Source organism: Stegastes partitus, unplaced genomic scaffold, assembly GCF_000690725.1.
Source record: "Stegastes partitus isolate 25-593 unplaced genomic scaffold, Stegastes_partitus-1.0.2 Scaffold3639, whole genome shotgun sequence".
NCBI classification, from domain to species: Eukaryota; Metazoa; Chordata; class Actinopteri; family Pomacentridae; genus Stegastes; species Stegastes partitus.
Window position 1 is genome coordinate 18,442 of NW_007581370.1, and position 15,634 is coordinate 34,075.

Here is a 15,634-nt window from a genome sequence, read left to right on the forward strand (position 1 = left end):
TTTAGTGCTATTGCAGCTGAATGACAAAGAGGTACTATTTATCCGCTTGAGGATTTGTGGTAATCACATAAACAGATACACAGTGTTCGGAGCCAGTACTGATTTGCAACAAATGTTAATATTTTAGAGAGAAATCTTACAGTAAGATTGAATCCAACACAAAACTTGATTCAACCCGCTGAACCCCAGCAGTATCTGAACGTTTATTTGCTCCTGACACATTTTTACTCACTGTGGGCTCATTTTTCACTACAACACAAAAACCTGCACCTCTATGGAAAGATTACAACTATGGCTAGAAGTAAAGAGAACTCAGACATGTCTACTGTGCAGGGTGACACAGGTAATAATGCCAAAAATTATTTAAAAAATGAAAAAATGGAAGCTGAATTTCATTTCTTTAACTTTACAAAAAATGAGAAAACCTGGAATCAACATGTCCAGCAATTTTCCAAGTTTCCAACTCTGGGGGAAAACTGGTGACTCTATGCTATATACTGTATTTCTACTTATATTTTTTAATTTGCTTCCATATTTATCTCCCTTCTGCTTCACGTACAGATACACAGCCTGCAGTTTGTGTAAAAAGACCCAGATTTTTTGTCAGGTGAGTATTAGTCACAGCCGAATCACTAATAACTTCCTGTTTGTGCCACGGATCAAAGAATATTTTGTTTTGTTTTGTTTTGTTTTACAGAATCTGATTAAAGTAGATAGTTTGTTTTTGGTTCATTGTGAAATGAGCCACATAGAATAATGTGATTTTAATAAAATAGAATGATCTCAAACTTAGATTTGCCAAATTTTTGGACAGAATGACACATCACAGATGAGTAGTTTAAGGTAGAAAGGTAAAAATCCAATGACTCTTTCTGTTTTTACAGTTTACTGCCATCGTGATTCTCAATAGAACTTTCAAAAGCCGTCTGGTTTTTGGGTTCAGAGGGTTAAATGAATGTTTATAGCAGGAAGCAAAGCACAGATGAACTTCCCTTCTGGGGCTATCAGGAATTACAGAGCTGCTACAAATCAACGTAATTAAAGTGTAAAGTGTGCAGTGGTGAGCCTCACCTGCCAGGCAGTCAGACAGGAGGTGCACATCAGGTGTCTGCAGGGCTCAATCTTCACATCCTTGTCGTTCTCTGCACAGATCTTACAAAGCTGAAACGTGGAGCCCATCTCACAGTACAGCTCATACTGCTCCTGCAGGGACGAGGGAAGAAGAGAAGGAAACGTTTAACACTTAACAGTCATCTCATTCTCAACCTAAAAGAGTTTTATTCATGCATTATTAGTCACTGTCATTATTTATTTATTTATCCATATATTTATAATGAATGTTGTTGTCTTTTATTCATCTGTTTACATCAAGCAGTACAATGTACATTTCCCCAGCGAGGAACCTATAAAGTTTATTGTATCTTAATGGTCTCCATACTGCAGCATAACATGGAGGCACTAAATTGTCTTCTTCTTCTTTTGTAGACTGACGATAGCACATGGGCACTTGGTACTAAAAACTACTGACTGGTCCGTACATGAAAAACAAACAAACCTGAGTAACTTTGATGTGGTCCTGTGGAGAAGGTTCACACAACCCTGTGAGGTCTGGATTCTGCGCACGGCCATCTGGGAAAAGATAGCTGGAGAAGCACCGAACATGTGAGCATAAAAAGGAACAACACAGTGATATTATTTTTAATAAACATAAAAAATAAATTTGGTATCAGTTGAGAGTGAGAAAACCGCCTCAGGTAAAAAGTCTCTTTAACCTGTAACTCTTATTTTTTTTAAACACTTGCTGACTTTTCAATTATGAAAAGTATATATATTTTTTTTAGTTTGACCAGCTTTGTCCTGTTTGTTACTCTACAAGAAGTGCAAAGTTTGTAGCTTTAGACTCTTTCAATCTGATGTTCTGATCTATGACAGAGGATGAAACATGGGAGAAAATCTGTCAAGCTGTCCTGATGCGTTTTCTGTGGCAAACTACTCAAATGATGACACAAATTGCAACCTAAGCTCTTTGCAGACACGCAACATTCAGTATGTTAATTAGGCGAAGGTCACTTTCACACATCTGTTCCTCATGGCTGCATTCAGACAGATCACAGTGAAGGAGGGGGCCACAGTGTGAAAATACTAACTATAATACCAACTATAACAACTAACAGCCTAGTTTATTTATGATTTGCTAAACACTGATAATTCTGTCCAGGTGTGATGATAATCTAACTACTACTTTATAATAAAAATATACAGACAGCTGTGACAAAGCTCAGACCTTAACCTGAGAACAGCAGCTATGCAACTGATGATTTCGCTGCAGCTGTGACTCTGTAACAGCTCACCTGTCTGAGGTGAATAAAAGTAGATCCTGACCAATCCTGTCACAGTGTCAGGGTTTATTTATAATTAGAAGTAATTAGCAAAGTTACTCTCTTGCTTTGGCAATGCTCATACGGATCCTGAAGCTGCAAATATTTAATGAACTCAGAGGAAAGACTCCAACAAACAAAACCTTGGCATCTGTCTTGGCTTTGTCAAAATAAAAACTACATTCAGCACTGGCGAGTCTTATTAGTCTCTGCTTTATCACACTACGTTTTATTTTTATGGACACTTCTTTTAATAATAGAAGTGAAACTGTAGGGGACAGTTGATTGAGAAAGGAGTTTTATGATACATAAACTGTTTGATGCTCTCTGTGAAGTTTTTGGACTAATACTGGAACTGAAATGTAGAAAAAAAAAAACTTCCTCAAGTCACTTCCACCAACTCAAGGCAGGCTGCTTGTGTTGCCTGTATGCAGTTCAAACAGGAGCTGCGTTGAGGAGATGTTAGTAGGTCCGACCTAATAGGAGTGCTGTCGCAACTCTTACTTTCATTTAGACATGAAGCTGACGCATTCAGTTGCTGTCAGATTAATGGAAAGGGCTGCATGTCTCAAAGGGGCTCAACATGCATTTCTCTGTCAAATCTGAAAGCTGTGCACTTTTGTTCTTTGTGCATAATCATCAAAAAGTGCAACTGACTTCAGCGACTCTGACCTTCTGTTCTTTTGCGCTTAAATTATTGAACCACATTAATAACCTCTGTGTTTTTTGCTTCGCTTCAGTGAGCAACCAAGGAAAAGGGAAAATAAAGACACACACTGAGTGAATAAACTTACTGCTGCTATTGTTCACATAGTAAGAAACAGTAACATGCCTTCATATGTTGGCTAAAAATACACATCCGCAGAGGCTTTTATACACTTTAACATAATGTACCTTAAAATGTATAAACTGCTGCATTGACACTATGTTGAAATGTGACTCACAATCCCTCTCTGTATCCATCAATGAGGGCTTGAAAGAGTGGTTTGTTATGGGGGATGGTCTGCAGGATGTTCCCATCAGCTGTCACGTAGCCGATCGCCCACTGGCCCAGCCGAGTGCAGCTCAGTCTGAAGATGTAGCTGAGAGAAAGACAATGATGTCAGCCAGAAGGTACATACTGGTACTGGTGACCTATCCATCATGGATTTATCTAAAACAGATTCAGTGACTGCATGTGCCAGTATGAAGATTTGTCTGTGGATCTTACCTGCCAGGTTTGTGGATGAACCTGTGCAGTCGAGCTTTGACCTCGTCGTAGGTCAGGAAGGCCATGTAACCAGGATGTGTGACTGCCAGACTGTTCCAGTTCCTTAAAAGAGACGACCACGGCTACAAAACACACACACACACACACAAAGGTTAAAAATACAAACTGCTTAGTTTCACTACGCAAATCAGCTTTTTGATATCCAGACAAGACTCTAAATCTTTCCTCAAGTCTGCAGTAACAGAACATTTGGTGAAGTGCAGGCGTTTTTTTGTTGTTGTTGAGAATGTCAAAAGTGTCTATGATTTGGCAATTTTTAAGTCAATTCATGCTTTCTTTGTGTCCCCAACCTGTGTGAAGTGAAAATATCCTCTTCCATGTAAGTCAGAGAGGGTCCACATAGACTCATCTCTGCAGCCAAAAATCTGAGACCACGAGGACTGTGTGCACTGCAAGCAAGTCAACTGCACATGCACAACAAGGACAGCATGTGCTTAAAACAATCGCTTGTTATGAGGAGAGATTGTACGAGAAAGTTCTGCATCATCCTAACTTTTCTAATTCACCATGTTGCAGATGAAAAAGTCACTACTGGACTTTGGAGGTGCTTTGATATGAACATGCTTTCCCTTGATGGCGCACAAACCAACAGGAGGTTCTAAATTCTCCAGATATCCTGTGTCTGCATACTACTGCGCTCAACACACCCCAGGATTATTTAAATTGACAGGATGTTGCAGCTGAATCTCTCACTTGTTGCTATATCCGGTAAAAACTGCAAATATACAGCCTTTCAGAAACATTCACAGAAGCCCTGAGAGTTCTCTATGTTTGGTATGAGGAGCAACGCACACCAGCACATTATAGCAGGGGAATCAAGCTTGTTCTCCACCTGTTACTTTAAAGATCATTTCCGTACTAATTAGGGGAAAGCCCGGAGAGCTTAAGAACTTCACGTAGACAAACAAAGCCATCAATTCACTTTCATTATTCAAATCAGGGTTATGTTACAAATCAAACTCAAACAATAATTTCTCACAGTGAATGGCTCATTAAGTCAATGATATCCCAACTAAAAGTCAGAAACAGAAAAAAAATATTGTTAAGAATATCACAAGCTACTTAAGAAAAAAATGTCACTTCAAGAAATAAAAATTCAGTTCCCTTCATTTTAGAGCATTTTTGCTCAGGTCATTTCAGTGAAGGGTGTGAGTGAGTTTATGTGAAGTATGAGAGTGTTGGTGAGGGGCTAAGGAGGGCAGGAGAGGTCAGTGTAAAATAAATATTTACCTAAACTGAGGAGTGGGGAAGACTAGAAACCTGGAGGTTTGGACAGAAAATAAAAGGTGACTTATATCAACCAACAAAAGGTCCCAACGGCCAGGCAGCAGTCTGAGCAGCCAACAAGGTGGAATGGTGTTTATCCAGTCCTGCTCCTGGGATTAACTTAAGCACAGCAGGTTCTTAAGGACCAGAAAACAGGCACCTAACCAGCTGGTTCTCGATTCCAAAACTACTCCAAATACTTCAATATAATACTTTCGAAAGCAAAGTTGACCAGAAGCTGGAAAGTTCGTCTTGAACCTTTCTGGTCTTGTTGTTTATGCGACTCTCTGTTGTTCTTCATGTTTCTTTTGTTAGCAGCTCACAGGTGTGTCTGCTTCATCACCTCACTTCCTCCCTACCTGTCCTGCCAGCTAGAAGAAAGGGCTGCTCTGTCTGTTTTCTTTTCCTTTGTGCTACAGTGAATCTAATGAACTTTGTGCATGTATGGTGTCCACTTGCAAAGACCGCATTTGTTATGCAAAAATCATAAACCGGCCTTTATGAGTGGATCCTTTTACTATAAAAACACTGTTGAAGAATCCGTCTCATCTACTGCTGCATCTACACAGCAGAGACTCAGCTGGACTCCATGAAAAAGCCATGACCAAAGCTGAGATGTGGTGGGTTTGCACTATTGGGAAAAAACAATAAATTGATTCTAAAACCTCCAAACCCCATTGAAATCACAAATGTCTTCCCACATAGCGGAATTTTCGAATCTCTGAACTTATTAATGATTGAAAACTTGTGCTAGCATCTGAATCAGACTTCAGACTTACTACATGAACCTCTGGACTTTGACATCCCCACAATGCTCCGCTGCGACAAGCCTTACCTGGAAGAGCCTTGTGAAGATGTCAAACTCAAACACAGAGATGTAGTCGTTGCAGGTGAGGTCGATGGTGGATTTGAGGGCCATGGCCTCCAGACCTGAGCTGATGGGGTGAAACTCGTGGAGAGCCTGACGAAATGTCCTCCATGGCACTATGGTCCTGCACGGGAAGAAGTGGGTCAAAAAACAATACACTTTTTTTTTAGAAGAATCTGACTATTCGTCATTGTTTGAATGTGCTCACAAATCCAGAAGGAAAGGAAGGCTAACACAGAGAGAAAGAGGGCAAAATCAAAGTGTAAGTACAAACTTACAAAACTAGTTTTAATCGAGAGTTAGTTACCTAGATTTTCTACTTCACTTCACTTAAGTAAACACTCAACAATGTGCAATAACTACATATCTCTGTGCAATGACACACTATTTATTACCCTTTATACTTACATTTTATTTTCTCAGGAAATGTCCATTTTACTTTTTCTGCTTATGTTTATCTATATATTTTTGTACTGTTTATATTTCTAAGACTTTGAATGGGAGCAACTGTAATGTGTGGGAATAAATAAAGTATTTCTGATTCTGAATCTGCAGATGCTGATTTGCAAACTTAAAATCCAAGCAAACACCTATAGACCTAATGATATGAGCACACATAAATATATGCGCCTGTGATTCTAAATGTAAAAATACTGACCAGAATGTGGTTCATTAAGTCTTTAGTAATACTAATTACTGACTAAAGTAGAACTCACTTGTCCCCAAATGACCTTCTCCAAAACTCAGCTGCATCAGCTTTGGTGATCCTGAAGTTGTCGCCCTGAAACAGGCCATTGGGGAAGATGGCTTTTAACTCGGCCAGCATGTGACTGAAGATCAAGGACAGCTTGGTGAGGTTTCGCCTGAGTAAGAGGACATGACGAGAGAACGACAGAAACAAGCCAGTTACAGATATTATCAGAGTAATACTGTATTCACTCACTCGCCAGAAAGGTTACAGGATGTTTTTTAAGCACACTATGTTTTTCCCCCTTAACAAAAAAAAAAGAGGAAATCGCACTTCTATTTATTCTTTTGACAGCTTTTAAGCCATCGAGGACGTCAGTGGTGAAAGATGTTATTCAAATGTTGAGAAGTTCAGTATTACTAGGGTATGTAGGCTTAAAGCATCACATGGGTTGTAAAAATATTCAACCTGTATTGTTCATAAAAGTGAGTGTATTTCAAACCTAAAAACGTCTTTAGGAGGGTCCAAGTAGGAACAGCGGTGCATAATTACTAGTTTCTCTTAGAATTTCCCTTCCTCGTACACATTTTAGGCATTTTTACCCACATTTTCTCTCTCACACATGATTCAACCATATAACAAAAGGGCTTACATCTTCTTCTTTCTTTTAATAAGACCTTTAGACATCACGTCAGGCAACCTTTCTGCATTTTCCGTTTTGCTACCTACTGTTGAAGTGACACAGTTGGTGTTGGCATGTGCAGAGTATGTAATTTTCCTGAAACTGTAGGCTCAGTGGTTAAAGCAGCTACCTCCCAACCACGTTCTAACCTCACCGTCTAATTCAGATGTCTATTTAAAGCTGAAATGGTTAGGCAACCTACTGAAAATAGCTATTTGGACAACTGATTAATTGCTTCAGTCACTTTTCAAGCAAAAAAAACAATCGTTTGCTGACCCTCTAGAAGGTGGAGTCTGTTAATCTGGAAAGAGACTGTTGATACTAAGACAGTATATTTAGAAAGTTATCATGTACCACATTTACAGTCCCTTTCACCCCCACTGCCCCTTTTTCCTGTACACAGGACAGCTTAAAAAAAATGTTGTGTGGTTCAGTTCGAGCCACTTTGTTTGCCATTTACAGAGCCTAAACTGTGTACGAACACTAGCTAGCAGAATAAGAGGAAATATTCTCTGATTTTGATTAAAACCGTCTTGACTTTGAATCACTGACTTTTCTTTTAAAAGGTGAGAATTTTCTGCTTTCCTAAGTGTAATCCTTATAAAGCCTTTGGTTTGTTGGCTGCTCTCTGGGAAAGATGGGTGAACCATTTTTCAGTATTTGCTCACAAATAATCTGTTAATTCAGGAAATGATTCATTGTTAATGAAAATAGACACTTTTCTTTTAACCTTTACCAACCCTACAATCCACTAGTTGAATGATTTGAGAGGTCTACATTACACAGTATTTTTCACCTAAAGGAAGCCCTCTCTCTTCTAGTTCTTCCAGTCCAATACTTTTGGATCTTTAGTTTAGTGCATAATCTGGTGAACACAAGTGAACATTCTTAAAATGTTTCAGCACAGTTTAGGAGAACCACAACATCAGACTTTTTTCTGGCATGAAACAGGCCTTTTAGGGGTGACAGTCCACAATATTAAACATGACTGGTTCATCTACATTTACCTTTTACAACCAAATAGGCCTATTATGCTTGAGCAGATGAAACCCCCAATGAGCAAAACTGGTGAAACAAGTTCTTTTTGTTTAGTTTTGACTCTTTTCATTCCTGAGCTGGTGATTTTCCCTTGGATCTGGCCAAAAACTCTTTAGGAGGCACCAAAAATTCACCTGAACATTAAGTATGGCATGAAACCCAATTTATAAAGTCATTAAACCTCACAGAGAATGACAGCCCAACAACCATGACTTTACAAACATGTCATCATCATGTGGTCTGTCATTATGATCTGGCATTTTGACATTTCACTTAAAAGGGCAGTTCTTAGTTAAAGCCCTGGTGACTGATACATTTTGCTAACCTGGTTGCTGATGAGGAGATATTGACGAGGAATTGCTTGATAAAAAACAAAATGCGTCAGAGGAAGGATGAGCTTTTGCCTAGTAATGGCTTTCTCAGAAACAGAGGAAGTAGACGTGATTGCGACAGTTTCATTTTTTTTCTTGATCGTACATGTCTGTAAATTTACTTCTGCTCATGTGGCCGGTCTAGATTCGCCAAATGTCATAAATCTGATTTTCAATTAAGTTTGATGGATAGTGTAAAGTAAGAGAGAGAAAACTTCTTAAACTTGTTTTTTAAAGAAATTATTTTTAGAAAAAAAGAGTGCAGAGAAGTATTATAGTGCCTAAAAGAGCTTCTTAAAGCAAACACCTTTAACAGAAATACCTCAGGAAATCACTTTGTTAACTCGGAACAAATAAAATGGCAGCTGCCTTTAAATTAGCCACTGCAATTAAAAAAAAAGTTACTCTGACATATTCTCTTAACTCGGTTTTAACCTTTCTTATGACAAGAGAAACAACACTGTATGAAATCTCACTTTAACCCCACTTAGTCATGCCCTTCTTTTAGCTCATGTGAGCGTGAACCAGCACCCTGGTAACTTCTCTCTGAAAGTCACAACGAAAATCTTACTAGGTCAGCTCTCATAACATTTCCGATTCACTTTCAACACGGCACAAGTCTGAACTGCAACTTCAAGCTGTGTGAAGCCGATTTGGTGAAGGTTTTCTCCCCATTTCAGCGCTGACATTACATCCATTACAAACTGATATTTCCATAAAAATAAAACTTTAATTCTTTGAAGACAGCCAACTTTTACAGGTCAGATTAATGGGATTCATCAAACATGATTATAATTGAGGTTTTAGCAAATTGTGAGCAGGAGCTGAAGTTTAGTTTTTTGCTTCCAGCTGTTTGCAGGAGACTTTCCTTGGTGTTTACGAAATACCTGTGTCATCAGACAGCCGCAGGATCCATATGAGCATCTCCAAAGACAGGAAGTTGTACTGATTTAAGCCCATGGAACAACAGAAGTAACTTCATTAATTACTTATGATTATAAATTATCTCTGACATGGAGACAGGATCGATCAGTATCTTATGGTTAATGCCACAGTTGCACTTTTCTCTTATGCACAGAATCAACGCTTATATGGTGCACTAAAACTATTTGTTACATAGCTGATTTGGTTTGTTGTCCATCAGTGCATTATTTTGTAATATACGTCCCTTCATGTACTGTCCAATCTCACGGGTTTTACAAATATCACATGTGTACCGTGTCTCTCTCCTTCCTTGTATGTCTGCAAGAAGCCAGCAATGTTAGGTATCCCACATCTGAAAAGGACTTTTAACTTTGGATTTATCTCAGCTTGGAAATTGTTTGCATCTTTCATTTACTAAAACAGGCTGGATCAGTCTCAAAGTTTTCACTTAGCCTCATTTTAAACCAGCCAATGCTCTGTGCAACTCTGTCCTCTAAAGACTATAGCAACTATAGTGAATGAATGTTCAGATTGTACAACTTATATGACAGAGAGCGCTTCAGTCAACAGCACCACTGCTAGTGAGGGTATTATCATACACTCGTGATCTTAAGGGATTATTCTACTGGTCGGAAGCCAAGACAAACAATGATTAGCTCTCTATCTATACCATCTGTCAGTTACCCAAACACCTCTCTGCTTCACAGCTCTTTATTCTGGCTGCTTCCTGATACAACCGTGTGTTTCCGCCATCAGAATGAATGACATTTCATCAGGCCATACCTAGGCTGGGAGTTCTCCTCATACATCCTCTCTTTGGCCTCCTTAAAAAGGCTCATGGTCTGCTTCGTCTTGTTGGTCAGGTTCTCAATGACCACCCGAAAATACTCGTTTTCCCCCAGGATCTCCATTTTGCCCTCATATCTGGATAAAATGGTGCGTAAGTGCTGGTAGGTGTCCGGCAGCAGGTCCAGGATGTAGGGTGGACTGTTCTTCAATGCCACCTTGGGATTCTGGCACAAACGCACCACCTGGAGAGGAAAAACAAGGGCTCAGAGACTCTTAACATTCAAACAAAACCACAACGTGCCATGAAAACAAATACGATTAAAACACTCTGGCCTGGTAGAGCCACAGGCTGCAATGTTCACAATAAATCATTAAATAAAACCGGTTTAATCCTCGAGGAGATTAAGAATGCTTCACAAATTTCATGACAGTCTGCCAGTTAGATTATGAGCTGTCTTGCGTGCAAGTTTGGATTTGGGTTTTTTCCCAGTGACGGCAGTAGAGGAAAGGTCAGGAGGTCACCGGAGATCATTCCCTGTGCAACATAAATAGGATGAACTACCTGCAATCAGGCCCGTTGTTATGGAGAATCCTTGTTGTTGAACGACAAACATCACTGTCATTTAAAGTAGCACCATTTCATAGTTTGGATGCATACAATACAGAACTAAACCAAGTAATTTCTGAGATCTGAGAGCACAGAAACTGGAAACTTGGGCGATGATGGAACTTAAAAACAGACAATAGGGGTGATAACTTCACAGTTTGGCACTGTGTTCTTACATAAGTCCGGCTGACCTCACAGTTTGTTTACAACCTGTATGAACATCTGATTGCTGACGCGCTTTACCCAGTGAGGTTAGTTATACTGAACCCAACTATCAACTTTCAAGCACAATATACTGCTGCAGTAAACTGGAATTATTATGCAACACCTGGCACGAGAGGGGCAAATGCCATTTTATTATATTTAGGGCAATAATAGGAGTAGTGGAGCATCAGTGCAGTAGGGCTGGACTCGAATAGCCAAATAGACGACTATTTGTTCGCTGTGCTGGAATCGGGATATCAATTTTGCCCCCCCCCTCAGCGTCAGAAGAAATATTTACCCGTCACTTCCGCGCGGCACCCCCAAATATTCGGGATATTTGTCATGAATTGGGGCTGAATGTCCAGAGATCAGAAATTGCTATTCGGACCAGCCCTACAGTGCAGTAACATATATGGCGTACCAATATTTTATTGGCTAGGAGACGAGTTATAACATGCAGCGATTCACAACGTCTGCAAATGCCACATCAATAAGTGTACCAGGAGTTTTCATACCTGTCATGTTCAGCTCAGAGTGTGATAACATTTGTAACATCAAAATGTACCAATTTGGAATTTTTTTGGAAGTTTTCATCAAGAGTTACTCGACTTGGCCACCGTACAGTGAAAGAATCAAACCCTCCAACATGTGGTGGCGCTTGTCTTCACACCTGCAACAACTCAGACCTTCAAATGTCAATGTAGGCCACCTGCCTTCCTTTGTTCTTCCTTTCATGACACCAGCTGTGTGTGTGTGCCCTGTAAGCTTTATTTTGTCATTACTTGAACTGATCTCTAATTGGATAATTTATCCCCCCTGCTTAAATTATTGTTGTTTTTATACCACGTCTTTGCAAAGATTTACCAACATATAGAAAAAATACCACAACAGACAAACTGAAGAATTGTACAAAGTAATAAAAGCCTTCTGCAGTGCACGCATGAGTGTCTCATCCATCAACGGGTTTCTCAACATTACCGGTTCAACAAAGTACTGGAAGTGATGTTGAACAAAACAAGCTGCTCCACTTTTATGCACTGCATCTTAGGCTAAAGCATATGGAAAAAAAATCATATGCAATCATTTAGAGAGACATAAGTCACAATTTTAGTCATATTTGCAAAATACAAAACAGAAAATGGGGTTTTTGCTGTGGTCTGCACCAAAAAAAAAAGAGAGTATGATTTATAGGTCAGAGCATCTCTGTAGCACCACAAGGCCTCATTTGAAATGATATATTGTGACACACTTTATCAAAAAAATTGTGGCATCGGCACTTTGGATATTGCAATTTTGATATTTTGATTAATTGTTGAGGCCTAATTGCGTAAGATTAAACTGTTCATAAAAAACCTTTGACAACAAATTGTATCATTTTTATCACACTGTGCTATCACAACATAAGTCAAGATAAGATACACTAACACTGTATCACTACCCAGCACACGTGACCCAAATAGAAAAAGTTTTAAACCCCCAAACAGCGAAAGAGATCAGTCAGTGCTATGTGCCGTAAAGACACAAGCTGCAGGTGTACATGAAGCCACATCTTTGCACAACGCATTGCACATGCATGCCACAATATGCTGTACTCTCACTCTTATCTGATGCTGTCTTTCTCCTTACTCCGGCCCCCCCGAATAAATATCTGGTGAGCTCTTGTCTCACCATCTCTGCTTTCCTCTCATATATTTATCAGTTAAAGCTGACTGCAAAAGATCAAGTAAAGCAGAAGCCTTTTTTCCTCCCATTCACATTTACACCTCTCATGATCTAACACTAAATACACAGTGTCCTCTCAGGGACACTAATGTGACCTAATTCACTAGCAATTATCCCAGTTAGATAATGCAACAGGGACACTCTCTGGTGTTCTAATTTTGGGGGTTAAATTTTCTCATTAGGACAATTTTGGCAGCTTCACAAAAGTCAAAATGTATGCCAAAAAACCTTCCTATAAGGATGTCTAACACTCATTCTGATGCTAAAGGGATGAGTACAACTACTGCTTGTAGTACATAGTGTTTAAATGACTAAACGTGTAAATGATTTTAAAGTTCAGCCATAATTGTGGGTTTTGTTTTTTTCCATAAAGGAAAAAGAGGGAAGTGACTGTTTGATGATGTAGAACAGCTGAGAACTGGCAAAAGTGGCTCAGTTCAGGATTTACACGCCTTTTTAAAAAGACATTTATCACCCTAATGACATTGTCAATACCTTATCCATGAGTTTCCAGCATTTCTCCACCATTTTCTTATCGACCACTGCAGGTTGGTGCGGCTGGAGCGGCTGCTGGTGCGGCTGAAAGGCGTCCTTCATCAAGCCGATGAGACCGGCGCCCCTCCTCGGATTTCCGGCCATTAATTCGGTCGGTGACCGGGGGTTAGCCCCGGGGGCTGGAGGTTGACAACCGGGGTATTATTCCTGGCACGTTTCTCAACAAAAAAGACACAGATTTCTGCGCCCTGTCCGTAGTCAGCAGTGGTAATAATTGGCCATGCAGAGGCTGTCCATGGGCAGAACAAAAAGCCTGTGTGTACACTGTACGCGACGCAGCTAGCTAACAAGCTACATCTGAAAAGCCTCTCAGTCCAACTCCGAGCTCAGGACATACTCGCTGTGTGGTTGAAAACGCTGTCAAAAAGCGGCCTGTCTCTTCCCGGCGACGACAAGTGAAAACCCCCTGAGAAAATGAGCCCGGCTGCGATAAACTCGGGTGTTAATAAGCCACAGAGAGCGATCAACAAACAGGCTGAGCAGCAGCTTCAAGTAGCGGCAACAGCGGCTAGCATCTCCGCCCGCCGCCTTCAGCGTAAAGGCACCGACGGGGCGCAAGATGAACTGGAAAAATTAGAAAATAAGTGTCCGAAGAGGCAGTGTGGCCTTTTACTGACCTGCAAATAGCAGTACTGCAGTGTAAAAAATACTTTAATGCAAGTTAAAGTCCTGCATAAACAGGAGTTGTAAGTTTTCAAGTTTTAACTGTATTTAACTTAGAAATTTAAGTTAAACTTCCTGCCTTGAAATGAGTTTAATCAGCTGAACCTGAGTAATTAGGTTCAATAAACTATATATATTAAGTTGAATCAACCACTCACATAAATGATAATTGCATGCTTACTGTTCTTTGGAGAAAATTTCTTCTTCATTAGGGTAAAATCACTTTTATTTATACAGCACATTTAAAGTCACTCCTACAAAATAAAACTACACGTGGTAATTTACGGTGTGAAATGACCTGAGTAATGGAAACGTTAAGAATTAAAACCCTACCAAAATTAGCTAAAATACAGCTTTACTTGATGATAACAAGTATTGTTATTATGGATATTAACCTAACTAATTTAAATATTAAGGCTGAGACTCTACCGGATTATTAATTATGAAGATTAACATCACTAATTTAAATATTTAGTCTTAAACCCTGCAATATTGTTAATTATGGAGATTAAGCAAACCAATTTAAATATTGAGGCTAAAACCCTGCAGGATTATTATAAATAGAGATCAACGTACCATGGAAATAGCAGCGCTACAGTGTAACAAATATTTTAATGCAGGATAAAATCCTACATTATAGGAAGGCTAATTTTAAGTTTATTTAACTTAGAAATTTAAGTTAAACGTCCTGCCTTAAAATTAATTTTATCAGCTAAACATGAATAATTAAGTTCAATAAACTTCATATATGAAGTTGAATCAACTAGTCATATAAATGATAATTGCATGCTTACTGTCCTTTGGAGAGAGTTTCTTCTTCGTGAGGGTCAATCACTTTTATTTATACAGCACATTTAAAGCCAGTCTTACAAAATAAAACTACAAGTGGTAATTTACAGTGTGAAATTACCTGAGTAATGGAAATATTTGGGATTAAACCCTACCAAAATGAGCTAAAATACAGCTTTACTTGACGATAATAAGTATTGTCTCAGACCCTACAGCATTGTTATCTACAGACATCAACCAAACTCATTTAAATATTAAGGCTAAGACTCTGCAGGATTATTAATTATGAAGATTAACCTGAACTGCAACCCTACAACAAAATGATCTGACATGCAACTTTATCTAGCATAACACCCTACCATGTTGTTACTTATAGATTAACCTAAATAATTGAAATATTTAGCCTAAGACCCCACAATATTGTCAGTTATTCAGATTAAGCTATCTAATTTAAATATTAAGGCTAAAACCCTCCAGGATTATCATAAATGGAGCTCAGCCTAACATGCAAATAGCACTACTGCAGCATAAAATACTTTAATGCCAGATAAAAATCCTGCATTAAAGGGAGACTAATTTTAATTTAATTTAACTTTTTAATTTAAGTTAAACCTCCTGCCTTAAAATTAATTTAATCAGCTGAACCTGAGAAATCAAGTTCAAAATGACATAACATTAGAATAAATGCAGCGTCAAATAGAAAAACAACATGATATAAGTACAATACATAAATGAAATAAAAGTAAGCTTAAACAAGAAAAAGAAAAGTGAAAAGTGTTACTAGCAATCTCCACAACTAACAACACTGTAGGGTCTTATT

At 38.9% G+C, this 15,634-nt stretch overlaps 1 protein-coding gene across 2 annotated transcripts in view; it reads right to left on the bottom strand.

Moving 5' to 3' along the window:
* LOC103375958 (E3 ubiquitin-protein ligase CBL-like) overlaps positions 1-13,853 on the bottom strand; it is a 28,515-nt gene extending 14,662 nt beyond the window's left edge. Inside the window, exons 1-8 of one of the 2 annotated variants that reach the window (XM_008306275.1) lie at positions 13,303-13,853; positions 10,269-10,516; positions 6,499-6,645; positions 5,750-5,906; positions 3,589-3,710; positions 3,323-3,460; positions 1,556-1,643; positions 1,072-1,203 (exon numbers count right to left, since the gene is read on the bottom strand). In XM_008306275.1, the coding sequence (XP_008304497.1) occupies positions 1,072-1,203; positions 1,556-1,643; positions 3,323-3,460; positions 3,589-3,710; positions 5,750-5,906; positions 6,499-6,645; positions 10,269-10,516; positions 13,303-13,446 (1,176 nt within the window). In that variant the 5' untranslated portion in view covers positions 13,447-13,853. The remainder of the gene's footprint in view (positions 1-1,071; positions 1,204-1,555; positions 1,644-3,322; positions 3,461-3,588; positions 3,711-5,749; positions 5,907-6,498; positions 6,646-10,268; positions 10,517-13,302) is intronic. The other variant, XM_008306274.1, reaches the window with a different exon arrangement.
* Positions 13,854-15,634: the final 1,781 nt, after the last annotated feature.